Source organism: Schizophyllum commune, assembly GCF_000143185.2.
Source record: "Schizophyllum commune H4-8 unplaced genomic scaffold SCHCOscaffold_4, whole genome shotgun sequence".
Classification (NCBI taxonomy): domain Eukaryota; kingdom Fungi; phylum Basidiomycota; class Agaricomycetes; order Agaricales; family Schizophyllaceae; genus Schizophyllum; species Schizophyllum commune.
Genome location: NW_026089541.1, coordinates 2,769,522 through 2,796,497, shown reverse-complemented (window position 1 = coordinate 2,796,497; position 26,976 = coordinate 2,769,522). Strand labels below are relative to the sequence as shown.

The window sequence follows — 26,976 nt, the reverse complement described above, 5'->3', positions numbered from 1 at the left end:
TGACTGCTGTGTGACAGGTTTCCGGCAAATGCCGTGAGTGACTGCTTCATCAACTTGGACGAAGCTTCGAAAGCTCGAAAGCTATTGCAGTGTTCAATCGATGGTATTGCAGGACGAAATTCTGCTTCACAGCGACGATACCGGACGTGTATCCAGGGAAACCGGTGAGTTAGTGCCACAAGTCACGACATTCAACAGAGAAACAAGGTTGCAGCTGACCCTGTCGGTCTTCGAAGTTCAAACCTGTGCCATCCCATAACTCCGCGTCCTCGAGCCACAGATCCACAAGCAATGTCATTAGGTATACAAAGCATTATACATATTCTCGAGGATAGATCGGTCGTACAGCAAAGCAGGACAACTAAGCTCTCGTTCGCGCTACATACCTCGACGTGAACCAGGGTCGACTACCACGTCTATGATTTTCAGACAGTCGACCTGGATCTCAATACACAACTTCGTCTCCTTCGATGCCAGGTAGGTGCTCCAGCGTCGACTCGGTTTGCTCCCCGAGAGGGATCGAACCATGCTTAGTCCTCATCCTCCCCAATGACATGATGAGCGATGGGTTCCCGCTCTGGCGCGTCGGCAGCGTTTGGCACGCGGGAGTACCTGGACAGAGGTAAGTATTCGCCTACAGCCGCAACTGTATCTCCCGCGGGGCATACCAATTATTCCTAATCCCCGTCGGCGACGAGAGCTCGATCCCGCCCTCGTCCACGCCCTTCGCGCCCGCCGCGTTCGGCGCATTCCGCCCCGACGTGGCGTAGAGGTTGATGAGGCCGACAATGAGGGTGTAGATGACGAAGGATAAACTGGGGAAGGGCGTGAGCATGGTCTTGGGACGGTTGCCACAAGTCGCCCCAAGGCGAGAAAAAGGACAGCAAAGGGATAATACAGACAGCAAAGGGACAATACGAACAGCAAAGGAACAATACGGACAACAAAGAAACAACACCCACCTGAACATAATCAAAATATACGTCACATGATCCATCCCCGCGTCGTTCGCCACCTTCAGCTCCTCGTCCGTCCCGCTCATGAACAAAATGCCAGCAGCGGTAAGCAAGTAGGGCGGCAAGTGTCTGAAAGCCCGTGCGGCCATGGTGCGAGACAAAGAGTCCCCAACGGTCAGTGTGTGGTCGGAATGCGCATCGTCTGCGTCGGTGGTGCTACCCTCGTGGGCGGCGTAGTTGGGCGCGAAGACGGCGATCTCGATGATGCGCGCGAGGCCGGCGCCGAAGAGGGTGTGGCCGAACATGCTGTGGACCTGAAAGATGGAGCGTTATTGAACATGTTCATCAGTTGTAGAGGGCAGACGCACCTCGGTAGAGATCATCAACGCTTGAGCGTGGTTCGCCATTGCCCAGCCGGTGAGGATGATACTGCTCGGATTTAGTAAAAGCAGATGTAAGAAGTAAGATTGAGTACGCACATCAAGGCAGGAACGACATTTCGCTGGTTGTTGCGCGCGAGGAATATGCCGAGCATGCCACCGGCCCACCAAAGGACGCCGAGGATACTAGCCGGTAGGTTAGTAACGAGAAAGAGAGCCTCGGAGAACCGTTGAACTCACGTGTGTTGCATGTCCTTTACGGACCAATCACCGCCGTGATGTTCGGTGAAGGTGTTGACTGCGTGAGGTCAGAACGCATTTGTGGAGGTTGAATGGGGCACACGCACCGATACCCTACGACCACAAGTATGCTTAGATGAGCAGGTTAAGACAGCAACACGGTTGCTTACCCAAAGCATGATAACCCTACGGGCTAGCGTCAGCGCCCTATTAGGCTCAAACAGTTTGACGCGACGCACCATGAGTCCCACCATTCCGGACTCCTCCCACTTCGTCTCACCCAGGACTCGCCAACGAGCAGGATGATAGCCATTATAGTCCCGTACGCAATGAACCCACTCCCCATGATGTAGTGGGCCAAGCACTGTCCAAGGTGACCCCCGCGGCAGTACCCCCGGAACGTGATCGCGCCGAACAGCATCTGCGTCCAGCCGAGTATGGGATACGTCTTCCCGACGAGCCCGTGTACCTTCACGGCGTACGGCCGCAGCGACTTCTCGTGAATGTGCAACTTGAGGTAGATGCCGAGGCAGAGCTGGGTGAGGATGGGGATGAGGAGGATGTTCGCGAATTTGCCGTGCGCGCCGGCCAGGAAGGCGCGGCCCTTGTGAGCATGGCCCAGGATGTAACCACCGAGGGTGAGCGCGATCCCCGTCGCCTACGTGGAAGAGGTGATCGGTCAGCAAGCGTAACTTGCGGGGGTGGGGGGCAGTGATCCACTGCCCCCCACAGACTAGCTAACACGCACCTGTAGTGGAACATGCCATCTGCTCTTGCTGAGGCCCAAGACCATTCCCGTCGGGAACAGGACGCCCCATATCGCAGCCTGGAGAAAGATGTGAATCCATAGGATCGCATCAATGGGCTTGTGCATGTCCGCGTCGGAGAGCTCATGGTGATGCCCGTGCGCGTGTGCGCCGGCGGCGAGGGCGAAGAGCAGCAGCAGGCGCTGTGTGCTGGCCATCGCGGCCGACGGTGAGCAAGCAAAGAACTGCTGAGAAGGAGGCAGAAGGCGAGCGCCGGAGACAAGCCGCAGACGACCGGATGGCCGCAATCAACCGTGTCAGCCACAAGTCGTCATCAGATCGGTCCGGATATCCGGAAGGGTGAGTCATCCTGCGTGTTGCCTGCGTGCGGCACTGCGTGACCGCGTCGCCGATCGTGACGCGATTCACGCGACTTGACAGGCGCCCAAAGGTCCTTCAGAATCAGAGTACGTCCCTCATCCCTTCGGACGCCTAAAGCTCTTCTCAATTCGATTCCGAAGGAGAAATGAGCGTCGACCACCTCCAACCAGACAAGCTACATACCAAAGTCTGCCGGAAATGCAATCACGCTGTCTCTGCAACCACCACAGAACTCCCCACATACGCCCTCCAGTCGCAGGCGCCCCCCACAAGGCGCCAAGCGCTAGATGTTCAGTTTTCTCTGCAAAGGGACGAGGCGTCTATAACTGAATATACCAAGGAGATCCGACACGCCGAGCTCGCGCTGGAACGACTACGCGCCCAACGCCAGGTGCTCTTAACCAACGCTGAGCGCAAACGTGCTTTCCTGGCCCCCATACGGAGACTTCCGACCGATGCTCTCGCTGCCATCATAACCTATACTCTTGAAGACGTCTTCCTCCGCAAGCCGGACTCCGCCCTCCTCGAGCAGCATGCTGTGCTCCGCGTCTGTCAGCGCTGGCGAGCGATAGCCCTCAGTGCTACCTCTATATGGGCAGAAATTGCGCTCTATCCAATGTCGTATTTGAACTGGCACGAGACTCTCAAGCGGTGCTTGCGGCGCTCGCAGGCGCGTGCTCTAAACATCACGTTGAATGGAGCATGCCCTCCGTGGCGTACAGGCAAACCTGTGTCGGAGGTCGTTCCACAGGGGGAGTGGGCCGCGGTGTTGAAACCGTTGCTCGCGAGCGCGGGTCGATGGAAGGCCTTAGTCATTGACAGCATCTGCCCGCCGGACGCTCTACTCCGGCAGCGCAGGCGGCTGCCGTTGCTCGAGAGACTGGACCTCACCAGCATCCACACACCTATTAGAGGCGCCGATACATACAACCTCTTCGAAGACTGTCCTTCGTTATACGCCGACGTTCGGCTTGACGATGTGGATGTCCGCGCGTTCAGCCTACCTTGGGGTAGCTTTCACACCCTGGAGCTCGCGATGCGCCGGGAGGACACCATCGACGATGCCATCCAGTGCCTAGCCGAGTGCAAACGGGTCCAAACGCTCACCCTCACGATGTATACCCGCGGTCCGACCTCCATACAGCAATTGTACCTTCCCGCCCTGCGATATCTGGACGTCCGCGAGGAGGCCAGATTCATCCTCCCGCACCTGGTCGCCCCAGGGACGGAAGAAATCAGGGTCGGGGGGAGGAGCTTTGACGACGAGGATCCCTCCAACATAACCCTTCTGCGTCGCTTTGCAGCCGCAGCAAAGGACAACGCGTCTCGCGTCCACTCCCTCGCCATCGACGCGTTGAAAGGTCCCGCGTACAACAGGGATCAGTGGCGCAAGCTCTTCAAGTGTTATCCTGGCGTCCGACGGTTGTGCGTTTCGGACCCGGACATGCAAGACGGCATTGGCACAATCCCTAAGCTTCTGACAGCCTATCCCGACCTCCTTCCGAGCCTCACCTTGCTGAAGTTCTCTCACTTCCAACTAAACTCAGGCTCGCAAGCGCGAGCACTCGGGCCCCTCGCGGACGCTCGCACATTGGATAGTCGCCCTGCTGGTACGCCACAGCTGGTTATCGAGATTTCGGATGACTTCGAGGGCTTCGGGGACGAGGGTGTCAATTTCTGCATCGAAAAGGGGATTGCGGTCGGGAGCAAGCGTCCGAAGGGAGCAGAGTCCTCATGGCAGTTCACAGCATTTCCTAATGCAAGACCCTCTCGATGGCCCAACTACTCCTGGCTTGATGATGAGGCAAGGCCCAAGCTTGATGTGAGCCGAGTCCGTCCGGCACTACCGTCTCTGCCTCTCGATGAAAAGAGCAGATCCACTGCGTATTCAACATGACCTAGGCGCAATTACTATGAAAATACACCTTATCCATTCGCCTATGCCGATCTACAACGTTCCGGACTACGGCCTATCCTTCGTACACAACCCCTACACTACATTCCTGAATTCAGCCTATACCGCATGCTTCGCCAACGCCAACGCGCCCGCGTTGCTAATGACCGTGAATGTCGCGCCCTCGTGCGTCTCCTTCGACGCGTGTGCTTCCGCAGGCAGAGCCCCGGAGCCCAGGACACCGGCTGTGGCGATGGCTTTGCCGAGGGTAGCGACCTGCAAGGGTGGAGGTCAGTGAATGACTCGAAGGCGAGATTAGGATTACACACATTTATCTCCAGGCTGTTGGAGACCTTTGACAATATGCCGGTAAAGACCCTGCAGTGGTGTAAGTGGACCAGGAAGACCGAGGCGGGGGTAGAGAAGGGCGAATAGTCGGAATGTGGAACAGAGGAATGCGAAGCGCGAGGAAGCAACACAGGACGAACAGACTTACCCAAAAGCAGACTCCGCGAGACGTGTCTCTGGGCGCTTGGTACCGACGAGCATGCCTGGGCGGAAGATGATGGTGTCATCGTAGCCGAGCTTGGCGAGCCCTATCTCAGTGAGGCCCTTGCTCCTTGGGTACAGGAAATAGGACTGGGCGTTGGCGCCGGCGGACTACGATTTGTTTAGTATGTGCGTAAATGGAGGTGAAGGGGAGTAGGTAGGCCCTGAAGGGAAGTATGAATGACGCGGAGGGAGGAATGGAGGACGCACAGAAAGATAGACAACGCGCTGTGCTTGGCCCTCGACGCGGGCCTCGCGGGCAGCGTTGATGACATACCTATCTGCGAATCAGTACTTGAGAGGCAAAGAGGTCTGGGGACACTCACTCGCGATCTATCTTCTCGAACTTCTCCGCGCTGCCAGCATTCTTGCGCGTCGTGCCCAAGCTATCGAACTGTCAGCAGACGCACAGCCTTCCCCATGTCCTCCGCACGTACGTAACGTAGACCACATCCCACTTGCCATCCTTCAGTCCCGCAGCGGACAGGTTCTCGAAGTCGATCGTCTTTTGCTCGAGCTTCTCCTTGCCCTCCGCGAGCGACTCCGGCGCGGTAACGCGCCTGCCGTACTCGCCGACCTTGGAGAAGTGCGGCGACGCGAGGAGCTCCTTGAGGAGGTGACCGCCGGTCTGGCCGGTGGCGCCGATGATGAGGGCGGATTTGGCGGACATGGTGAAGAGGATGAGAGGAGGGTTCAAGACACTGATAATGCGCTTGTCATGGTGTCGCCTTGATCAGCAGGGATGACGTTGACGACCGGCCTCGGCTGCGACGCAGTAAGCGCGCAGGTATCACGGGCAAGCGTTCGACGACGTCCTCGACGTTCAAGGTCATGGTCAGAAGCAAGTACCGAGAGCCAAAGCATACAGCGAGCAGCGATCCACCTCGCTGAATGGACGGCATCGTGATGCGCCACCTGTACATCTTATCTGATACGCGCATCACCTCCCCGATCATGAACAATGGCTGCTTCTACGTCCACCGCCGACAGCGACGTCGCTGAGTTGGACAAGATAAACGAGCTGCAGCTCGAGGAGCGCAGCCTACTCATCCTATACGCCACTGAAACGGGCAACTCTCAGGATTGCGCAGACCGAATCGCCCGTGAATGCAGGAGGATAGCGTTCCGATGTCGAGTGGTTAGCGTCGACGAGTACGACTTGGTGAGGGCTTCAAAATCCCCTCTTTGTATTGAATGACTGACTGTTTGTTTCCCTATGCCTCCCGTCTGACCACCCACTGCATCGCTACCCCTCCATCCAGTCCTCCCTCCTCACCGAACCCCTAGTCATCTTCGTCATATCCACCTCCGGCTCAGGTCGTGAACCCCGCACCGCCTCCCCCCTCTTTAACCTCCTCCTCCGCGCAGACCTCCCCCCGGACCTTTTCGACGAGCTCTCCTTCACAATCTTCGGCCTCGGCGACTCCGCGTATGAGAAGTTCTGCTGGCCGGCGAAGGTCCTAAATGCGCGGCTACGAGGGCTTGATGCGCATGAAATCCTGGCAAGAGGAGAGGGGGATGATCAGCATACTATGGGGTGCGCTGCTGAAAAGGCTAGAGATACAGATGCTGACGAGCGTAAGGCAGGATAGACGGCGCGCTCGAGCCCTGGATGGCGAAGCTGCTGGATACGTTGTTGGCGCTGTACCCATTGCCAGAAGGAACTTCGATAGCTGGTCCAGTCAGTCGACCACCGCCCCGTGTCGCATTGAAAACAGCAAAAACAAGCGATCTTCCTCTACCTGATTCCCTCGCCGTCAACCCGGACTACTTCAACGCGACTCTGTCCGTCAACCGCAGGCTGACAGCGGAAGACTGGTGGCAGGATGTGCGACACTTCGAGTTTGCGATACCAGAGGGGATACGGTGAGGATATATCTCTCCACCTGTTTATGCCCTTCGCATTGAAACCTATCTAGCTACCTCCCCGGCGACGCTGCCGTCGTTCACCCCGAAGCCGCGCCAGCCGATGTAGATGCATTTCTCGCGATGATGGGCTGGTCAGAGCAGGCCGATGAGCGTATAGAGCTCATCCACGCGCAGAAGGGTGATTTCACTCCTCCTTGACCCGTTGCCGCTGTTCATCACGCATTCCAGATCAGACGCTCCCGTCCTTCCTCCCGTCGGTCAGCACTTTGCGAACGTTGTTCACGCGATATCTGGATTTCAACACCGTGCCGAGGAGGGGGTTCTTTGTTTGGTTGCGGTAGGTTGAGGGTATCGTGGGGTCTGATGAGCACGTCACTGACCCTTAAGAAGATACTTCGCCACTGACGAACTCGAACGCGAGCGTCTAGATGAGTTCCTTGGGGACGGCGTGAGTCAATATTGATACCGGCCCCTTCATCATCGCTCATGATCTTCCTCGAAAATCATGGATATCCCCATCTCATCCAATCATTCTCCTCTCAGGACGACCTCTACGACTATACTACACGCGTCCGGCGCACCATCGCCGAGGTCCTCGCCGACTTTCGGCACCTGCGCATCCCAAAGGAATACGTCTTCGACGTCTTCCCGCCCCTGAGACCCAGAGAGTTCTCGATTGCCAGCTCGGTGAAGGTGAGGGGTTTGCTCCTTCCTATTCGCTGCTTCCTTTGTTGCCCTTCGTCTTGTGATAGACGAAGAGGACTCATCAAATCATTCTATCGTGCATGCCGAGCACGCCACTAATACCCATCCCGCCAGCGCCACCCTCGCAATATCCATCTTTGCATCGCGATCGTCAAGTACCGGACGAAGCTGAAGGTGCCGAGACGTGGGGTGTGCACGAGTTGGTTAGTCGGGCTACCGTTAGGTGAGTGGGATGCCAGGTCGCTTTCTATAACCTCCGAAGTTCCACAGCTTGGAACAGCTCCTGGACTCAGTCCAGAACGAATGCTAACTTCCCTCTCTAGGTTCCACCCTCCGCATGCGCATCCACCGTGGCCTCATCGAGCTCCCACCATCAAATGTACCTGTCATCTGCGTCGGTCCCGGCACGGGCATAGCCCCCATGCGGGCCGTCATCGAGGAGAGGGAGGCTGCTGGGGCGAAGGGTAAGCCCTTAATCTCCTCTGGTCATCTTTCCCCTCTCTCACTGTTCACTGTATATATCTGTAGACAACACCCTCTACTTCGGCTGCCGCTCTGCCTCCAAGGACGAGCACTACGCCGAGGAGTGGACCGCGTACGCCAATGATGGTCACCTCACCTACCGCGTAGCCCGCTCGCGGGAAGGAGCCGAGGGCGCTGCGAGGGTTTATGTGCAAGATCTGATGCGCGAGGATGCGCGGACGTTGTGGGAGTTGGTGGGAGAGAGGGAGGGGAGAGTGTTCATCAGCGGGTGAGAGCGCTCGTCGTCCAATAATGAGGAGAATACTGATGAGTCCTGATATGACAGGTCGTCGAACAAGATGCCTGCCGCTGTACGCAGCGCGCTAGCGTATGCGGCGGAGACGTACGGCGGGTTGAGCGCAGATGCTGCGAAGGCATACGTGGAAAAGATGGAAAGGGACGGGAGGTTGGTCGAGGAGTGCTGGAGTTGATCTCCGAGCCGAACTCTTGGTGACACGTCGAGCTGCCACCGGGTACAAGGAGAGTATATAAGCCATACTAGCATCCGTATGGTAGCACACGACGATCCCCATGGTGAGTGGACTTGTGTGCTCCCGGTGAATGAGCGGCGCTGACATTTATGCCAACTATCAGTCACTATAGATCGCAATGTGTTTCGGCGAGTACCTCAATTATGACGGCACTCATAGACGACGAAGGACAGTGCACGGCGTGATATATACGCTAAGTGATGACCATAACCCCCTGGTATGTTTGCACACATTTGAGGCACGGCAAGGGTGTCCGGCAGTCGCCGAGATGAGAACAAAGGCTGCCTCGCGGTTTGCCTGCTTTGTACTTGCCATCTCATCAGCAACAGACGCAAGTTCGTCCGGTACACCATGCTAGTACGCGGCCAATGCGAATATATGTACGTGCAAAAAGGCGCTGCCCGCGGAAGCCTAGTATACCCCATCGCCGGCCATCGTGCGAGGCACGGCTACCGCTTCGCGCCCAGCACGGATCTGCAATAAAATGGGACCGCCTTTGACGGAGCAACAAAGCTAGCGGTCGAGCAGCGGAGGTTGGGCGGGGGACATGATTGCGGTCGTACGTACTAGCGGTTCTGATGGTTCTCGGTCACACCCAAACAACAAAAGGCCTGGGAAAGCCATGCATGGGCAGTTGAAAGGCGCTCGGCCTTCGTTGCTTCGAGGCGAACTTTGCACGCGTAAGGGGATAAACGACGGAGGTTCAATTGTCTCGCAAACAATACGCCCGGCCGGATCGGCCGGCGTGTTCCGTTCCTTTATTGTTACTTCCCCCCGCCTCAGGTGCGGCGTAGCGCCGGTATTTGCAGTGCAGCCTTCCATCGAGGCGCTGATTGAGCCCCGGGAACCCTTGGACCTCTCACATGTGTGAGCGGGATGCAGAGATAGGAACTGATGCTGCCCTTTACGTGACGAGGATGGGCGCGGGTGACAGGCCCAATTGTCTCTTATTGTTGTTCTCCATCTCATCCTCCGCCCGTCTTTGATCTTGTATGAGGCTACGATGCGTATAAGAGCGGCGGTGCAGGCGACGGAACCTCAGACATTCGGCAGCCAACCCTCCGCGAGCGCACGATTGAAATCACCTCCCGCTCTCGCCTTTGTTCGACTTATTCGGTGCGTCCCCTTGTCCAGAGCGGACCCGGCTGTGGCTGATGACTCCATCTGCCTCGTTGCAGATCCGTGCCCCGTCCTCGCAGCAGCCAGCACCGCACGTTGCAAAAAGCATGCCTGCCCTTGTGTCCCAAATAGGAAACGCTCGCAACGCCCCTCATAAAGGCGCACACCCGCCTTTCTCTCTTCCTCCCGCCCCAGGAGGTGCCTTTCACGAGCCTCCGCGCGCCCTCGACGCGTCCACACACTCGAACATCGCCACCTGGGCGTCAAACGTCGCTCCAGGCGAGCCCGCACCGCAGTCGCCCCGCACGCAACACATACCACACGAGGCGCGCCATAAACACCACTCATCGAAGCACGCGCCCCCGGCCGTGCCCCTGCCTCCAACTAACGTCCCGACCGTCGACGCATCTGCGGCGGATCTCGCCAGGCTGGGTTACACGTCCTTCTTTGTTGACCTCCCCCGCCGCGAGCGGCGCGAATCGAACGCGCGACCTGCCACCGCCGCTGCCTCAGACTCTGAGTCCTCGTCGACGCCGACCGTAACCAAGAAGTCAGGGTTCTCTAAGACTTTCAAGGCGTTCTCGAAGACCATGCCTCGTCTCGACGCTCTCCGTTTCCAGTCTACGCCCGCTCTGAACTCTGAGCCCGTCGAGGAGAAGAAGGCCTCTTCGTCGAAGCCAAAGCGCTTCCCGGTCGGCAAGCAGCCCGCGCCGATGGAGAACGAGCTCGCGCTGATGCAGTTCCTCGGCGGGGGCAAGGTGGAGAAGCACGCGCGCGATGTCATGCGCCAGACCGCCCCGCGCTCGCGCCGCACGTCGACGGGTGGCGGCGTCAGGGCCGCGTACCGCGACGCGAACGGGCAGCACTGGCTCGACCGCGACGAGGCGATGGAGTACCGTGGACTGCTCGCCGACGACGCGCTCGGCAAGGAGAACGGCCGTCGCCGTGGCAGCGTCTCCGAGGAGGGCCAGGCGCACTCTTCGAAGGCTTCACGTGGCCGCGACAGCCGTCGCCCGCCACCGCCACCGCTGCACCTCGCGCACCCCGACCGGCTCAACAGGCCCTCGAGGAGGGCGGAGTCGACGCACGCGTCGCGGCACGAGTTCACGGACAGCTTCAACCCGGCACCGCCTCTGAGCGCTGCCCTTCCGTCGCGGAGGGACACCTCCAAGGTCCGCCCATCATCCTCAAAAGGACGCTCGCTTGTGCCAGCTTTCTTCACTCGCAAGACATAGAGAACCTATGTAGATCGGGACTCGTCGGGGCCTTCTGGGGTAAGGCCTAATCATCTTGTACCAATACACTACTACTATTACTACCGGACATCCGTGCCGTCATATTGCGCTATTGTACCTTTTCCATCTGTCTCCAATATTGTCTCCCATGCTTGGCTCATTAGCTGTATTTGTAGCTCCCACTCTCATTCCTTTCCTTCACGTTTTCATGTTCATGGTTCATGTTCTCTTATGCTCTTGACGAAATGACATCCGTTCCGCATCCTCTTATGTTGCCCGATGCTCCCTCGTGAAGGATCCCAGTAACATCAGGCTCGCAATGCGGATTATTCCTTCCATTCAGATGAAGTGGTCCACTATCGCAAACAAGGTACTGATCGAGGTTCGTGAGAAGTCCCTAGTGGACAAGCACGAACATCAGGTATACACTAGGCTAGGCAACGGTGACGAAGATGGCTACATGGATAGAATGATCAGAATCAATAGATCCTAGGACAACAGCAGACTCAAAGCAGCGACATGAACCAGACTGCGATGACCACACCGAAAACGCCCATGCTCGGAACAGGCATCTGCAGACTCCCATTGTCATCGTCAATAAGCGGTGCCGCCAGGCCGATCGTCGTGTTGAGGCAGGAAAGCAAGTTGTTGTCAACCCAGCTCGGGAGCGGATCGTCCGCCTTGCTATCATCATCCTGCCACACCGCCGAGTTGTTGTACCCGACGAGCATCAGCGCGATGCTGCTCGCGCGGTAGTACTGCACGACCTCGCCCGGGCTCGGCGCCCACGACACGTTGTAGTCGAACGTCGACGCGTTCTGCGAGGTCTTCCCGCTGTCGAGGTTCCCGGAGCACTTGTCGTTGACTTCTTCGAGGAGGGAGGTGGTGGTGGAGTTGTCGGCGACGAGGCGGAAGGTGCTGTTGCCGGCGTTGGAGGTGAAGTTGCCGAGGGTTTGCTGTCCGCCCGGGCGCGAGCTGTTGTCGGGGTGGCCGTACTGTGGGAGATGAGCTGAGTTCATATCTGGTTTTTTCATTTGCAGCATACCTCGTCATCATCGTCGAGATAGTGATGAGCGCCTACAGCGCCCACACCACCGAACGTCAAGGGCCAAAAGTAGAAGGGGAAGTTCCGTCCCGCGACCCCGCGTCCAGTGACACCAGGATAGCCGCTCCCATACTGCCTATAGTAGAGTGACGCATATTAGCCTCTGTACACCTTCGTTAGACACTCACCCAACGTACCTAGTGCCATAAACTTGATCACGGCTCCCCCCACCTTGCTGCCGCCCGGCAAACGGCGAGCCATTGGGGATCGTGACGACGGGGCCGCCCCCGCGACTGTACGTGCTGGCCGACTTGGAGGTCCCGCCAGCGGAAATACTGGAAGAGCGGCCGCCGCTGCCGCTGCCGGAGGAGCCGCCTGAGGAGCCTCCCTTTCCCCCGCTGCTGCTGCCCCCGCCTTTGCCCCCGCCTCCGCCTCCGCCTCCACCACCACCTTTGCCCCCACCGCCGCCACCTCCGCCGCCTGCTCGGGGCTCAAGGTCGCGTCGGGGCTTGCGCGTCGAAATGAGGGGAATGTACACCATGGGAGTCGAAGATCAAGAAGCGAGGTTCGTCAATTGTGTCGGTTCGGCAGGATTCAGTAGCAGGACTCGGCCTGTTGTCGTGGATGACGGTCGTCGCGCGTCGTGAACCGTGTATTATCTCGTCTGACCACCCGCACAGGATCTTATAGCCAGAAAAAAGCTGTAGACAATGGGAAAGAGAAAGGGGTTGGGAGAGGGCGCCCGCTCATGATGCAGAAATGATGAGCAACCAGCTTGTCAAAAGGAACTCCACGCGATTGTCATCTGCTCGCACAGCCTTTTGATTGCCGGCCCGAAGCCCCAGACTGGTATCAAAAGTTCAACTTGACTGTCACACGCCATCGTCCGTACAAGAGTCGCCGAATTGATGCTGGGGTAAAGGTCTGAGATGAGTGGTCGAAGGGATAGGTAACCGTGAATGGTCCTCTAGATCGAGGTTTTTGCCGGCAAACGTTGGCCGAGAATCGTGTAGAATTGGCGTTGTGTATAGCCTTCCCGCTAACCATCGCGTCTGAGGCACACGATTGGGGAGCAGTCGACAGCTACAGCATGCTCAAATACCCATGAATGACCTCGCAGCATTGCAGGAGCATCACCCAAGGTTGCAACTGTGTTAGACTTAGAGTAAGCGCCGAGCGCCAAACAAGCACCGTCGAAGAAGTGGAAGACGCTGCACTGTGACTCTGTTTTGTCAGGCTCACGATAATGATAATTGGACAGGACGTGTGGATTTCCAGCAAGAGGCAAGGATCAGTAGTAGCGTCAGTAACCATATGTCCAGAGCAAGACCAGATGTCGGGGAAAGATGGTGGTATGATACAACGATGGGACATACGCATCATCGTGGCACGTACAGCAAGTTCAGAGGGCCCTGCCTCTTCCCCTCGACCCGCGACCTAGCGCACCGCGCCCACGGATCGGACCGCCCCTTCCACCGCCTCGGCCGCGCCCTTCCTGATGAGGCGGCAGCCCTCGCGGAACAGCGCGCGGCGTCTCCATCGTGTCGTCCGTCGACATCTCAGATTGAGAGCCCTCATAGGGCCGCGGAGTACGGGCACTGTTGTGGCTAGACTGCGAGCCGCCGTGACCGTTCTGTGTGTTCCCGCGTCCGTTCTGCGCGACCCCATGCCCATTCTGCGCATGACCGGTGTGCGCGCCACCGTGTGCCGCGTCGTGGTCAGGAGCCCGAGGGTGCACGAAGCCCGATGTACGACCCCCGCGACCGAAGCGTACAGCAGGAGGGACCAGGTGCAGCGAGCTCATCGAGTCGGCCAGGTTATCGACATCGTCGTCCCCCGCCGGGCCGCGCTGCTTCCGCCTGCCGCCCCGCCTGTTATTGCGATTGCGCGGACGCACCGTCGCATCCGCATCCTCTACCTCGCTCGCGTTGCGCGACGGCGCAAAGTCCTCCTGGATCTCGTCATTATCATCGCTCACGGGCTCTCGCTCCCTCTCGCCCTCGCGGGGCTTCCAGTCCCCGCGCACCATGCTCGCGCCGTCGCCCCACTTGCGGAGCATGTCGCCGATGCCCTTGTTCGTGACGGCGAAGAAGTACTGTTTGGGGTATTTGTGGATGTCGATGAGGTGCAGGCGCCGGGCCTTGGGGTGCGCGAAGCGGTGGGGGCAGGTGGGGACAAAGCATTCGAACTGGGGCGGTGTGAGTGCGGGTTCATGATCAGAAGGGAAGTACGCACGATCTTGTCCCCGCGGGCCTGCCGCGTAGCTGCCAGAGAGTCGTGACATTCGGTAAAGTGCTGCAAGGTGAGATCAGTGGCGCTCGGACCAGCAGATCACTGGCGACGCACCAGATCAAGCAGTCGTTCGTCAGGGAAGACCAGCCCACAACCATCAACCTCACAGACGTGTGCATGGTACTTCGCATAGTGCGCCTCCATCTCCACCGAAGAGGCCAGCGGAGTGGGCCTCGCCGCGCACGTCGGCGGTAGCGAGCACACGATAGGGCTTCCAGCGCCACGAACGGTGACACGCGCAGACTTGGTGGGATTCGGATCTGCGTCCATCGGCTCTGAGGACGCGGAGGACACGGAGGCGCCTCTGTGCCTTTTCGCGTGAGTTATCGTCGACATCTTGGTGGGGGTTGATTGAAGGCGGCGGGCGAGCGCGCGCACGCTCAACACGCGGGGCCGGCTCTGCGGGCCGGGATTCCGTGAACGGCAGACGCGCTAATTTAGTCAGTCGCGCTTTGTTCTCGACCAACAACATGAGTCGCCGGGCAAACAATGTTAGAGGGCCTACCTCTGCGCTCACGGAGTTTCTGAGGGTGCGTGATGCGCGTCGACGTCGCGAGAGTCGACTGATGAGCTCGTAGGAAGCTGGAATCAACGCCACCTCGATAGCACGACGTGCAGCGACCAGGGCAGCGGAGGAGGCTGAGGCCAACGGGAACGAAGCGCGTGCCGAAGCAAGTACTGCTCAACAAGAGAATGTCCAGCCAGCGGAAGAAGCTGCTCCAGAGCTTGAGCCACAGACAAACTCTCGCAGGCGGCGACGCGGGCAAGCCGAAGCGTCAGGCTACGCCTCTGATGAGCTGGACGAACCCGCGACCCCTGCGAAGAAACGGAAGCTCACTAAAGCTCAAGAAGCAAAGGAGAAGGCCAAAGCGAAGAAGGCCGCTAAAAAGAAGGGGGAAGATGATTCAGACGAGGATGAGGGGGACGATCTGTACACCGCGCTATCTGGCATGCGGGGAGGAGGGAAGCCGCCCGTAGGGAGCTTTTCCAACTGCGCGAGATGTGAGAAGCAATTCACTGTGGTGCGTAATAACCTCACTACAATGAGCGCCAGTTGCTGATCGACAAATGCAGACCAAGTATACCATGGCTGCAAATCCTGGCCCTGGCTGGCTTTGTCACCCATGCGCGAAGGCGGGAGGCATCGACCCATTCAAGAAGCCCGCTGTTGCACCCAAGCCGAAGCGCAGAAGGGCTGAGGATAAGAAGTCCACCACGTTCGAGGAGCGACGATTCCCAAGTCTTGTCTCAATATGCGTGCAGGTTAGCATGTTCTCCCTCCCTCATCAATTTTTTCTCATCACCTCCAGATCATCACGCGAAATATTGACAATATAGAGGCGCTTGGCGACATCGGCACTATGAACATGCAAGAGATCTCTAAGGCTATCTCGAAGACTCGTGGATTGTGAGTGCCCTGTGGTATATATGATCCTTGACTTACAATTCATAGGACGCCCGAGAATGTCAAACTATTCTACGATGCAGTGCAGTCTAAGTTGACCCTCTACGACGCAACAAGTACGTTTGGCTTGCATATCCGTAGGATTTCTGCTCACCGCTCCTCTCTAGACTTGCCTTCAGCCGCTTTCTCTGTCATGGGCGCGCTGAACCCTCGTCTGACCACGCTGCGTCTCGACTTCTGCGGCCAGATGGACTCTGCAGCGCTCGATGCTCTGTCTTCGCATCTCCCCGAGCTCAAGAATATAGAGTTACTAGGCCCTTTCCTCGTACGCACGGAGTCATGGCAGCGGTTCTTCCAAAACCATCAACTGGAAGAGTTCCTGATTACGCAGAGCCCAAGGTTCGACCTAGCCTGCCTCCGCGCCCTCCTTGCCTCCAGTGGCAAGTCACTCAGGCGCCTCCGCCTTCGGGAGGTCGGGAAGCTGAACGACAAGTTCATCAACGAGCTGTGCAGTCTGCGCGATGCCCCGCTGCAGCACCTCGATCTAGCCCACCCTTCGCATTCATGTTCGGAGGACGCGCTGATCGATCTTGTTAAGGCCGTCGGCTCCGACCTTCGCTACCTCGACTTCTCCGCGCACGACGAGCTCAGCGACGTATTTCTCACCGAGGGTCTTGCGCCGCACTGCCACCACGTCGCGACGCTCATCTTGCAGCATCTGCCCCTCCTGACCGACGCTGGCGTAGCGGGCTTCTTCGCCAATTATCATTGCACGCCGCTCACCACGCTCGACCTCTCGCGCAACCCCGACCTCTCCTCGGCGGCGCTCGCCGCGCTGCTCGCGCATTCCGGTTCGGCGCTCGAGCGGCTGAGCATCAATGGGTGGAAGGACACGAAGCACGAGGCGCTGATGGAGATCGGCGCGAGGGCGAAGGAGTTGCGGGAGGTGGATGTGGGGTGGTGTCGGGAGGTGGATGATTTTGTGGTGAAGGCGATTCTTGAGGGCGGGGAAGATGGAGTGCGTCCGGAGCACTTGCAAAAGGTGTGGGTGTGGGGATGCGGGCGGGTGAAGGGGGTATTCCCAAGGAGGCCTGGTGTGAGCGTGTTTGGGGTTGAGGCTCATCAGGTGGGAGGAGAGTAGATGAATTTTCTCAAGGTTGTTGTTCGTCGTAGTGAGCTTGTAACTTCAGCTTCTGGTTCGTCTGTGCTTGTATCTATCTCAATGGCTACTGTATCTCTTCCGTTGCGATCGCATAGAATGTCAAGGATGAGAACTTGGCGGGCGTAGGAACTCGCAATTGATGTAAATTGATGTAGCCTGTCGCAGGGGACGATAAGTAACGCACCGAATTCTAACTGATGACCTCGTTCTCTTTCCAACGTATATGAGTAGGTGCCTCTGACTGCAGAGGCAGGGTACTGCAGGGATCCAATTCGAAGATGGAGAGCAACAATAACCAAGCCATCGACAAAAGTGAGGATGTACAAGAAACAGTCGTTAACGATAGAATTGGGAATTTCCGCCCCAACTTCTCTGCAACCAAAGCACTCGCAATGGCACTTCATGGTTTTGAACCAGCGTATGCGAAGCGGAAGCGTGAGTCGAGGATAGCAGGCTCGTTGAAGATCGCAAGGAGCGAAGTGAGGTCCTCCGAGCTCGGACAACTCGCAAACCGCCGGCCATTGCTGTCTCGACGACGCTGGGAGCAGCGAGTGTCCAGGCGGGAGAGGGGATTGCCGCCGACGTGCGCCATCTGGCGGCACGTACGCAACAGATGACGCCGAAGGGACTCGTTCCGCGTGGCGAGGGCGCGGTACTCTCCCGGAGCTACTATAGCTACGACGGGTTGGGTGCGGAGGACGCGTGCCGACTAGGCAGCAGCTCGGTCCTTCATGTTCTGAGGCCCCGTCGTTACCAGTATTAGCCAAAGCGATCGGCGACGGCGACAGCGCGTCCCTTTGCTGTGCGGCCTTCGCTATGGTAGGCCGCGAGGAATACCTGGCGCCGATATAGACGGGTCACGCCGCTCGATGATCGCAAGGAGTCAGAAGTCTTGTCGCCGAGGTTGTAGAGCGTGGCGGCATCGGAACGCTGGTGTTCGACGAGAGCGCGAATTTTATCAGGAAACTCGTCGGGAGAGCCGGGTGAGTCGCGGTATGCGAGATGCATAGGTCTGGCGCTTTTCACGCCGAGGCTCACAAGTAGCTTCCAAGGAGACGCCATAGTAGAACATGGCCCAGTCGCTGCTCGTAAACGATCTCGACGGCACGTTGCGCGACCGCTTGAGCCAAGGAGGTGGGTCGCGACGCTGCAACGCGGACTCGTGAACCTTGCGACACGGCGAGCTGTTATGTTCCCCCTTCGCCGCGTTTGCGAGTTGTACAACGCGAGAGCCCTTTGTTGAGGGCTGAGCCAACTTCGGGATTTTGGAAGGCTTGATTTCGGGGCACATGACCTCGTCGAGCCAGTTCGGTACGCGGACGCTGTAGTGCGAGTCGTCTGTGCCGTCCGACGAAGCATACTTGGGAAGGCGATGTCCAGTACGTGGCTCGAGCATAGGCAAGTAGCCAGTGGCCTCAGACCCATACAGCGTTTCGTCGTCCGCACCCTTGTCGTCGTCGTCCACAAACCATTGTGGCGCTTCCACATGCGCGGATGTGCCGACACCCCAGTGCGCGAGCACGCTCTCCAAACATTGTCGCCACGGCAATAACTCGACGTTGGGGGCGCGTTTGCCGATGCGGTGGATCATGTCCCGTGCAAACCAGGACATGGACACGGGGTGCGAGTGAGTCTCAACAACGGGATAAGACTTGCTGCGCTTTGGCAATGCTTTCCCGGTGACAGGGTTGATACCCCAATTCCAGTCTTCGGCGGTCTGAGACTCATATAGAAGCTTGCTTTGGAGTTCACGTCCCACGTCGGTGAGGGGAACGAAGACATAGCGATAGAGTTCATTCGGAGGTAACAGCTTTGGAATGATCAGTCACCAAGAAAGTGAGGATATTCGTGAGATGCGCACCGCTGTAAGTGGACGTCGAGGACTGCGATCAGTCTGGTCACGGTCCTTAAAGGCAGCTCGCTGCATGAAGTGCATGGTATCCATATACGTCTTGAATGTCGGAAGTAGGAGGAAGTGACCGACACAATATAACTGTGCGATGTCCACGTTCACTGAAAGTTACTCAGTGGCATGTCGCGGGCCGAAGACGGTGAAACGTACGGTAGATAACATTGGGAAGTGAAAATAGATAGTAGGAGAAGCCACCCCTAGGTAGACCCCACGCCCATTCCATACGCGCGATCTAGAGAACGGTCATTTCCATGAAAGAAGGACATCAACCGAAGCCACCGACCGTCTGATCATCGTTGTGTCTTGCCTCGTAAGTTTGTATCAGGCCGACTACCTCCAGGTCGTTGGAGGTTCCCGTAATTGGGCACGTAGCATTGAAGAGGGTGAAGTCGCTGGGTTCGCCGGACATCTTGGTTGTTGAGTGGCGATAGGCAGTTGATGGAAGGAAGCAGGTGGCTGCACCCGTGACCAACGTGACGGTCTTTTTTTTTTTTTTTTTGTCTCTGCATTTTATTCGCGCAGCAGGTAACTATGTAGTACCAAGACGCGCTAGCCCATAGGCGGGCACCTCTACTATGTTGTCCGTAGTGTCCGATCTCCTCGGCGGTCTCCGCATGTGACATAGTTTCCTGTCTGGTTGTAGCCACTGCAGGCTGGTTCGGTGTAGAGGTCGTCGAAAAGCGGCTCGAGTCGCGTGCAGTCGGTACGCCGAAGCGCTGTGTGTTTCTCTCCTCCCCTCGTTGCCCGATCCCTCACTCGTCTCGTTTCTCCTCCTCCTCGCCCGTCTCCCATCCCTCGTCCTCCATCCACCCATCCTCCCCCACCGGATCAGGCTCATCTTCCCACCGCGGCGCGCGCGGTTAACGTGACGGTCACGTTGCAGCAACCGCTGTAGTCACGTGGTCAGCGCCTACCCCAACCGTCATCTCAGCCTTGTATTTTGTCTCTGCGTTTTGTCCACGTTGCACGTATAGCTATCGCCGGCCTTATCAACAGCGTGTCGCTCTCCACGCGGTCATTTTCTTCATCTAGCTGGGTTGTGTACAACAAACAAAGTCGGCGCTCAGCGAACGGCGATGCCGCATATCTTTGGGTCCTTGCCTATCCCCGCGCGGTCATCTTTCTTCGATCACCCACATTAGCGGATGGAATAGAAGTGCAGCTGGTTGTCGTCTAAGTACAAACCTGCGCGCTATCAGCGTTGTTTACACGCGCTCAAACTAGAACAAAAGCATCGTCGCTCCACGAGCTCGAGCGCGAAAATGTTGTAACCACAAAGCTCAGAAGCGCAAGAGCTACGAAGCCTAAGACGTAGTCAGGAGAAACAGCTAGCTGGCGGTTTCGGATACATTGTTACGACACGATAGATACTACTAGACCCTTTCAGATCGATAACTCGAGTCCATCTCATCGCTACCGGCGCGGTGATGATGACAGACGGCGTACGCGCGGCAGGCCGTGCGTGCGCGCGGGTGGCATGCGCGCGGTGGGCGATGCTCAGTTAGCATAGGGCGGAAGCCGTTCCCGGAGCTGTACAGCTACGACGGACTCAATGATGCGACGGTGGCATCCACCTAATCAGCGTGTTGCGCTGTGGAATCCCTGTCGCAAGTATCGTCACGTCATGTCGCGCGCGAGGCTGCCTCAGGGAGCAGGTATGTAGTCGACTACGAAGCGTCCGTGTGGTCGTGCGCCTTGGGTGTCACGACAGAGATATGCATGGGGTAATTGGCGTCCATCGAGCAACTCGTCGAGAAGGGCGGTCGAGCCGAGATATGCGAGAAGCGTAGGTCTGACGCCGATAGACAAGTTACGCCAAGTGGATACTACCGCAGGACTGTAGAACCTGGCCGGCGGCGCTGTAGATGGCGGTGCAGAATGCTAGCGTACTTGACGAGAGCATGCATGGACACATGTCGTTCATCAAGTAAGTCGTGTAGAGGGCCGGATGAGTCGCGGGGCGCGAGATGCGTAGGTTTGACGTTGAGGCGCACGGGTGGCGTCCAAAGAGACACCATAGTGGAACAAGGCCCAGTCACTACTCGTGAATGTCTGCGACGGAACGTTGCGCGCCCCCTTGGCCCAAGCAGGCGAGTCACGCCGCTGCATCGCGGGCTCGCGAACTCTGCGACATGGTGAATCACTATAACTCCCCCTTGTCAGAGCCGGCGCGACTGCGAGTTGGTCGACGCGAGAGCCCTTCTTTGAGGAAGAAGCCAGCCTCGGTATCCGCGAGGGCATGTTCTCGAGAACTTTGACTTCGCCAAGCCAATTTGACACGCGGACGCTGTAGTGCGAATCGTCGGTGCCGTCTGAGGACACATATCTTGGCGGGCGATGACCGGCGTCTGATGCGGGGACGGGCAAATATCCAGTGGCCTCAGAGCTGCACAGGGACTCGTCGTCCCAATGCTTCTCGTCGTCGTCGAGAAACCATTGAGGTGGCTCGATGCGGGATGAATCTCCAATGCCCCATTGGGCGAGGAAGCGCGCAAGGCACTGTCTCCACGGCTTGAGGGCGTCCGCATCGGTGCGATGGTCCACGTAGCGGAAGAAGTTATTCGTGTGCGAGCAAACCGAAACGGGGTGAGAGGGCGTCTCCACGATAGGGTACGACTTCGCCCTTCTATCGAGAACCTTGCCGGTGACTGGATGAACTCCCCAGTTATAGTCCTCCGCTGTCTGGGAAGGAAGCCGCAATCGGCGTTGTAATTGTCGCCCAGTGTCGGTGAGTGGGAAGAATACATATCGATAGAGGCGATCAGGTGGAAGCAGCTAAGAGCGATGTCAGTCAAGTGCAGCACAGAGCAGATACAGGCCACGCACAGCTGTCAGCGGACGCCGCGGGGTACGGTCATTGTCCTGACGGTTCTTGACTCCAGCGCATTCACTGAAAGCCATAGCGTCCATGTAGGTCTTGAAGGTGGGAAACAGTATAAAGTGCCCTTGGCATAGCATATCTGCCATGTCGGAGCGGACTGGATCGTTGTGAGCATTGCATCTCGGATGTTCAAAACCATGAGAACGTACGTATGATGGCATTGCGAGGCGACGTGAGATAATAGGCTAAGCCTCCCCTAGGAAGGCCCCATGTCCATTCCATACGAGCTTTCTGCTCGAAGAGTCAGTTGGCAATAACATTCATCTGAACGAGTTACAGTACCGACCTGGTGCTGATTACCGTTCGTGGCCACACGACCATGGATCAAGCGTACAAGTCCCAGATCGGACGTACTGCCCGTCAACACGCATTTCCAGCGGAAGAAGGCCGGCACAGCCATATCTGAAGACATGAGAAAGATCCAAGGGCTGAGTACAGACAAGTAACAAACGTGTGTTGGTGGTAGTTGGAGAGAAGCTGCCATCGTGACCACGTCACTGTGACCATCATTGCATTGCGGTCACGTGATGTGACGCATGCCGACAACAAACGCCAACATACTCTTTTGTTTCGACGGTCAGCGCTCAGCGTCAAAGTCCGCTTTCCATCTCCATGAGACCATGCAAGTCCAGACATAGCTCGATCACATGAGAGCCCATCTTTTGACTTCGCAGCCGTAACAACACACGATGTTGTCCTTTTTTGCTTGGTTGTCTTGAGGTCCTAAACATACCTCTATAGAGCAAACCCGGCACAGATCACGGCCGAAACAACGGCAGCGCGATATATCCTGGAAATTGGCTGAGCCCGAGCTTGGGTATAAGAGACTGTTCCCTCGTCTTCAATGACCCTCGCATCTGTCCCCATTTCCTCAACCCTCCATGAGCCAAGGTCGAGCGGGCCCGTCGAACCAATGCACCAATGCCACTTCTGATACAGCGCGAGACAAGTATCTTCAAGGTGAATTCTCACTTGTGAATCAATCGTCGCAGCTGTCTCATACGTCGATGCCACCCAGGGAAGAAACCAGCCTCCAAAGTCCCCCGCCCTACAAATCATTTCACGAACGAGTCGTTGTACAGACCGAAATGTAGGGAAAGTACATTCCTGCGTCTATATCTACCTGTGTATGCTTGGACAAAGGAGTGGCACCCGACCATGATTGACTGCGTGCACGGCCTCCCAGGGTCGCTAGAAACAACTCATGAGGAGCTGGTGCGCGTCAACGAATAATTCGTCCACTCTAATCTCACTGTAGAAACAGTTTCACTCCATTAGGTTAGCGATCGGTACATGGGAGTTCCGAAGCGGGCGCTGGGAGCGCTGTCTCAACCTCAATGGCTTCTTCAACCTGGAGCTTCGTGAGTAGCGCTCTAACCTCTTCCGCGCATATTCCACAAGCTCACTCATCACCATCTAGTCTGCAAACATTTGCACGGCTACTTCGATGGCACAGGTGCGCTTGGTTCGGGCTGCGCAGCCTTCTATCCGATGAAGCCCAGTCTTCGGGAATGCGTCCGGAGGCTTGAAGCGAATAAAATCGAGGGCTTGCCATTCGACGAAGTTCGTTCAGCGTGTGACGTTTCAGTAATGCTAACTGACTCTCTCTCTCTATCTCCCTCAGGTATTCCCGGAACTTTGTTTTGAGTACACGATCTTCATCTTCGACAATGGCCGCATCAAAATCTTCCTGTTTGACGGCCAGGATCGGGTCTATCCGGCCCCCATTGGGGCAGCAAAGGCCCGACTGGAGCAAGAGGCAGAAGGGATACGCAAGGACTTGCCAAGCTCAGAGGACATCCTTCCCAACTCCGAGTTTGTCTTTCGCTCGCATCTCAACCCCTGCGTCGCGATCCCCGACATGCTCTTGAAGTTGCGTTATCGCCATGGAGATGCGGACTCGCCGAAATGGAAGAACGCGCCTCAACAAGAACTCGATCTTTTCCAAACCCTCTCGCCTGCCGACTACATGCTGGATCGCACCAAATGGGATGTCTTAACGGAACCGCCGTCCTCCCAGCGATACAAGATGGACGGGATCCGGTTTAGCGCACGCAATCGTCCAGTGCACACGGACGGCCCGCAGGTCCTGAAATCCAAGATTCCCACGCGTGATGTCAAGACCGCGGCGTCTCCGTCTGTCAAGGCCCCAGCATGCGCACCGTCTACGAACCCGTCTGCCAAGCCGTCTCGCATACCGCGTCTATCATTGGCCTCCGGGAACTTTGCACCACCGCTGGCTCAGCCCCGCATGCGCACGCGTTCCCAATCCAAGCGGGACGCAATGAACAACGGCGAGCACAAGCTAGTCACTTCTAGCAGGGACTATTGATTGCATGTTCATACTGCACTGGCGCCACGAATTAATCATTACCTGTTTCCACTTTCTTTCGGCATTGTACTAATCTTTCCTGTAGTCTACTCCTACATACCACCTACTGTACTACACTCTTTGTATGTGTGTCTTCTACTTACTACTGTACTCCTTACCTATAATCGACTGTTAGAACGACGGAAGAAGTAGAAAGTGACCGTGGTGAGTAGCTCCGCGAAGTCCGCATTTACTAGAAGCCTCTTAGCAGAGCTCAGAGTCGAAGATGGGCAAAATCTACGATATATAGCATTGGGAAGCGGGATTGCCACAATGTTATGGGCGTCTTCTAGAGCAGCTTCCAAAAGGAGAAGCATGCTATCACCGGAAGCGTCGCGGAAGCATTCCGTTGATCGCCGCTTGATCGCCAAAATTCGTGTCGTTCCGCTGAACCCTGAGCCTGCTGAACCTGCCGGCTACATCATCCTTATCGATTCGCCAAAATACTCAACGGCATGCCGAACGCTCTTCGTAATGCTGTTGAGGAACCGCCTCTCCGCATGCGATGTCTGCCGTTGCCAACATAAAGCACAGCCTGCCTCATGGTAACCAGCACACCGAGCGCTTTTCAGTACTCACAGCCGGGTACATGGATCTCGATAAGTGCCCCACTTCTCGCTACTGAATTAACAACGTGGTTATCATCAGCACGAGGCGTACGATTCGTGTCGTCGAAGGCTGCAAGAAGCAGTACCTTTGTGACCCTTCTGGATCACAATGCCACGACCTTCTTGACGTGACCCAGCGGCCGCGGGTATGTAGGCAGTTATAATACGGCGGTGCTTCTTGCAGGACGACCTTCCTATACTTCCCAACTAAAGTTGAGAGACACATCGAGTCCATCGCTATCGGAAAGCCAAGTTCAATCTATACATTCCAGAGATGGCCATCCAGACTTCCTCTACTCCCACCACGTTTGCCATTTCTCCCGAGGTCTTTGGCCTCAAGCGCAGATTGAGTGCAAGCCCGCGCACTCGGTATCAGCAAAATATGGATCCCGAATCCCTCGTGAACTCGTTCGGCGCCATTGGCCTGGACGGCTCCAAGACCCAGACACAACCAGCATCAGGCGTTAATACGACCCCCCTCGGCTCTCGCAGCAACCAGTCTCCCCTCAAGGATGTTACCGTGAGCCTGCTCGCGGTCCTGAGGGAAGGACGAAGCTGATGAGCCGTACAGAATCACCTCGCCGATGCGCCGCCTGTGGCCGCCTTGCCCTTCTCAATCACTGGAAACCAGTCCGGCTCAATCGCCTTCGCGCAGAACACCATTGCCACCCACCCCATCCCCACCAGCGCATTCATCACCGATCCTAATGCGATTGTAGTGCGTCGTAGCGCCTTCCCACCCATGCAGGCTGGCGCGCGCGTTTCCACTACCACCTTTGTCCGCCCTCCCCTCCCCTCTAGCCAGGCCAGCGCACCTATGCTGCAAGTAAGTGTCCTCACCTTGAGCTGATACTTCCATTCACTGGGTCACAGAAGCCCTCTATCACTGCCAGCGCCTTTAACTGCAACCCCAACACCTTCGCTGCCGCCTACAACGCGCGCATCCCAATGTTTAGCGTTAATATCTCCCCTTCCACGGCTAGCGCATTCGGGTTGCCGGTATGTGTGCATTGCGATGCACATCATACCGTCTCGGACTCACGAGCTTCGCTCAGAGCACCTGGACCGCTGTCTCTAACTTCCAAGAAGAAGAACCCATGGACGTCGACGACCCGTACGCCATGGAGATCTGCCTCCCCGACCCCGATGCGATGGACACTTCTCCGAACAGCGAGAACTACACCGTCCCCTTCTTCCCATACCATGGCCCTCAAGGGTTTGCGGCACCGCAGTTTGGACGCCTCTTCCAGCCGTTCGTTCCCCCGCCGCTGCCTGAGCCGACCCATGCGAATGCCTACAATGCTCTGAGGCAACTCGATTCATCCACTGCAGCCATACACGCGCCGCCCGCTCGTCCGGAGCTCTACTCTCTGCCTCCTCGTCAGCCGTGGTCTTCTACGCTCACTGAGTCCCTTCTGCCGCGCGTCTCCTCGCCCATCATGGACGAGCTCGTGGAGCGCTACCCGCACTCGCCCGACGCCATCCTCGCTGACAAGTGCAAGCGCGCGACCACGACCGCAGCGCGGCGTGAGGCCGATATAAAGCAGGCCCACTACCTGGCAGCCATGAGCGCGCAATTGAAGGCTGAGCGCAAGGAGCTTCGTCGCCAACAGGTCGCCCTTGCCGCACAGAAGCCTGAGCGGCCAAGCAGGCGGTTGCGCACTGGGTATGCCAATTTTGAGCGCGTCGAGGTACCGCCTTGCATGATCCCGGAGAAGACGAGGCGGACGCTTGGCAAGATGAGGGAGATCTCAACGACGAAGACTGATCAGAGTGTGTTGTCACGCAGGTGCAGCATGGCGAAGGTGGGCAGCCTCCTGCTAGCAGCTGCATGCTCTGCGCCGAGGTCTCTGGTTGGATTCTTGTAATGCATTGTCGACGGATGAACCGTCAAGCCTTCTATATCTCACTCTGTTTCTCGCACATCTTCTATATTTCCTGTCCACTGTATACATCCGTCATACCCTTATCCTACCCTAGCATTGGACTCAACCTTTTTGTAATCCCTTTCAGTAGTTGTAGTACTCGGACCTCCTTATTCTTCTTCAACCTCTGGATATCAATCAATTCTCTTCTGTCGCGTCCGCCATAGATTCATCACCCGAATTCTCATGTTTCAACTTCTTTCCGACCCCTACCTTGCCGCCGATGTGGTAGTCGCAACAGCAGACCAGTCCAATCGATTGAGCACCAGGCCTACGCGGAGGCAGAGA

At 57.2% G+C, this 26,976-nt stretch overlaps 13 protein-coding genes across 13 annotated transcripts; 6 read left to right on the top strand and 7 right to left on the bottom strand.

The window, feature by feature from the left end:
* Positions 1-278: 278 nt before the first annotated feature.
* SCHCODRAFT_02619962 (uncharacterized protein) lies at positions 279-2,606 on the bottom strand. Its single transcript, XM_003032880.2, has 10 exons — positions 2,325-2,606; positions 1,816-2,234; positions 1,747-1,762; positions 1,684-1,690; positions 1,577-1,634; positions 1,436-1,522; positions 1,325-1,385; positions 963-1,270; positions 669-815; positions 279-612 (listed from the first exon to the last, which is right to left on the bottom strand). The coding sequence occupies exons 1-10, from the start codon at positions 2,538-2,540 to the stop codon at positions 531-533; spliced, it is 1,401 nt and encodes a 466-aa protein (XP_003032926.1). The 5' UTR covers positions 2,541-2,606; the 3' UTR covers positions 279-530.
* A 166-nt stretch (positions 2,607-2,772) lies between these two features.
* SCHCODRAFT_02573505 (uncharacterized protein) lies at positions 2,773-4,626 on the top strand. The gene is made up of 2 exons (XM_003033448.3): positions 2,773-2,789; positions 2,844-4,626. Exon 2 carries the CDS (start codon positions 2,849-2,851, stop codon positions 4,598-4,600), a length of 1,752 nt encoding a protein of 583 aa, XP_003033494.2. The 5' UTR covers positions 2,773-2,789; positions 2,844-2,848; the 3' UTR covers positions 4,601-4,626.
* On the bottom strand, positions 4,552-5,977 carry SCHCODRAFT_02619957 (uncharacterized protein). The gene is made up of 6 exons (XM_050344962.1): positions 5,584-5,977; positions 5,473-5,532; positions 5,357-5,423; positions 5,094-5,257; positions 4,927-4,975; positions 4,552-4,873 (listed from the first exon to the last, which is right to left on the bottom strand). Exons 1-6 carry the CDS (start codon positions 5,814-5,816, stop codon positions 4,718-4,720), a joined length of 729 nt encoding a protein of 242 aa, XP_050201292.1. The 5' UTR covers positions 5,817-5,977; the 3' UTR covers positions 4,552-4,717.
* On the top strand, positions 5,640-8,973 carry SCHCODRAFT_01122358 (riboflavin synthase domain-like protein). The gene is made up of 12 exons (XM_050341058.1): positions 5,640-6,308; positions 6,409-6,683; positions 6,734-7,012; positions 7,066-7,193; positions 7,244-7,352; positions 7,406-7,463; positions 7,559-7,708; positions 7,835-7,943; positions 8,044-8,184; positions 8,249-8,471; positions 8,529-8,776; positions 8,837-8,973. The coding sequence occupies exons 1-11, from the start codon at positions 6,108-6,110 to the stop codon at positions 8,671-8,673; spliced, it is 1,818 nt and encodes a 605-aa protein (XP_050201291.1). The 5' UTR covers positions 5,640-6,107; the 3' UTR covers positions 8,674-8,776; positions 8,837-8,973.
* A 601-nt stretch (positions 8,974-9,574) lies between these two features.
* On the top strand, positions 9,575-11,346 carry SCHCODRAFT_02619951 (uncharacterized protein). The gene is made up of 2 exons (XM_003033446.2): positions 9,575-9,849; positions 9,912-11,346. The coding sequence occupies exon 2, from the start codon at positions 9,960-9,962 to the stop codon at positions 11,085-11,087; it is 1,128 nt and encodes a 375-aa protein (XP_003033492.1). The 5' UTR covers positions 9,575-9,849; positions 9,912-9,959; the 3' UTR covers positions 11,088-11,346.
* A 50-nt stretch (positions 11,347-11,396) lies between these two features.
* On the bottom strand, positions 11,397-12,894 carry SCHCODRAFT_02619947 (uncharacterized protein). The gene is made up of 3 exons (XM_050344961.1): positions 12,330-12,894; positions 12,133-12,268; positions 11,397-12,082 (listed from the first exon to the last, which is right to left on the bottom strand). The coding sequence occupies exons 1-3, from the start codon at positions 12,671-12,673 to the stop codon at positions 11,594-11,596; spliced, it is 969 nt and encodes a 322-aa protein (XP_050201290.1). The 5' UTR covers positions 12,674-12,894; the 3' UTR covers positions 11,397-11,593.
* A 445-nt stretch (positions 12,895-13,339) lies between these two features.
* On the bottom strand, positions 13,340-14,758 carry SCHCODRAFT_02619945 (uncharacterized protein). Its single transcript, XM_050344960.1, has 3 exons — positions 14,479-14,758; positions 14,368-14,427; positions 13,340-14,320 (listed from the first exon to the last, which is right to left on the bottom strand). Exons 1-3 carry the CDS (start codon positions 14,692-14,694, stop codon positions 13,535-13,537), a joined length of 1,062 nt encoding a protein of 353 aa, XP_050201289.1. The 5' UTR covers positions 14,695-14,758; the 3' UTR covers positions 13,340-13,534.
* A 616-nt stretch (positions 14,759-15,374) lies between these two features.
* On the top strand, positions 15,375-16,970 carry SCHCODRAFT_02494729 (RNI-like protein; the record flags this gene model as incomplete). The annotated part of the gene is made up of 5 exons (XM_003033445.2): positions 15,375-15,446; positions 15,499-15,687; positions 15,735-15,832; positions 15,878-15,945; positions 15,997-16,970. 5 exons carry the CDS (start codon positions 15,375-15,377, stop codon positions 16,968-16,970), a joined length of 1,401 nt encoding a protein of 466 aa, XP_003033491.1.
* A 979-nt stretch (positions 16,971-17,949) lies between these two features.
* On the bottom strand, positions 17,950-19,312 carry SCHCODRAFT_02496701 (uncharacterized protein; the record flags this gene model as incomplete). Its single annotated transcript, XM_003032877.2, has 4 exons — positions 17,950-18,801; positions 18,853-19,004; positions 19,054-19,135; positions 19,187-19,312. The coding sequence occupies 4 exons, from the start codon at positions 19,310-19,312 to the stop codon at positions 17,950-17,952; spliced, it is 1,212 nt and encodes a 403-aa protein (XP_003032923.1).
* A 73-nt stretch (positions 19,313-19,385) lies between these two features.
* On the bottom strand, positions 19,386-19,883 carry SCHCODRAFT_02236062 (uncharacterized protein). Its single transcript, XM_050342141.1, has one exon. The coding sequence runs from the start codon at positions 19,739-19,741 to the stop codon at positions 19,433-19,435; it is 309 nt and encodes a 102-aa protein (XP_050201288.1). The 5' UTR covers positions 19,742-19,883; the 3' UTR covers positions 19,386-19,432.
* A 943-nt stretch (positions 19,884-20,826) lies between these two features.
* SCHCODRAFT_02699497 (uncharacterized protein) lies at positions 20,827-22,196 on the bottom strand (the record flags this gene model as incomplete). Its single annotated transcript, XM_003032876.2, has 4 exons — positions 20,827-21,678; positions 21,730-21,881; positions 21,934-22,015; positions 22,071-22,196. The coding sequence occupies 4 exons, from the start codon at positions 22,194-22,196 to the stop codon at positions 20,827-20,829; spliced, it is 1,212 nt and encodes a 403-aa protein (XP_003032922.1).
* Positions 22,197-22,942: 746 nt separating this feature from the next.
* Positions 22,943-24,116, top strand: SCHCODRAFT_02665940 (uncharacterized protein; the record flags this gene model as incomplete). The annotated part of the gene is made up of 4 exons (XM_003033444.1): positions 22,943-22,999; positions 23,043-23,145; positions 23,241-23,347; positions 23,409-24,116. 4 exons carry the CDS (start codon positions 22,943-22,945, stop codon positions 24,114-24,116), a joined length of 975 nt encoding a protein of 324 aa, XP_003033490.1.
* A 921-nt stretch (positions 24,117-25,037) lies between these two features.
* SCHCODRAFT_02598585 (uncharacterized protein) lies at positions 25,038-26,171 on the top strand (the record flags this gene model as incomplete). Its single annotated transcript, XM_003033443.1, has 6 exons — positions 25,038-25,283; positions 25,335-25,481; positions 25,512-25,589; positions 25,637-25,762; positions 25,819-26,015; positions 26,096-26,171. The coding sequence occupies 6 exons, from the start codon at positions 25,038-25,040 to the stop codon at positions 26,169-26,171; spliced, it is 870 nt and encodes a 289-aa protein (XP_003033489.1).
* Positions 26,172-26,976: the final 805 nt, after the last annotated feature.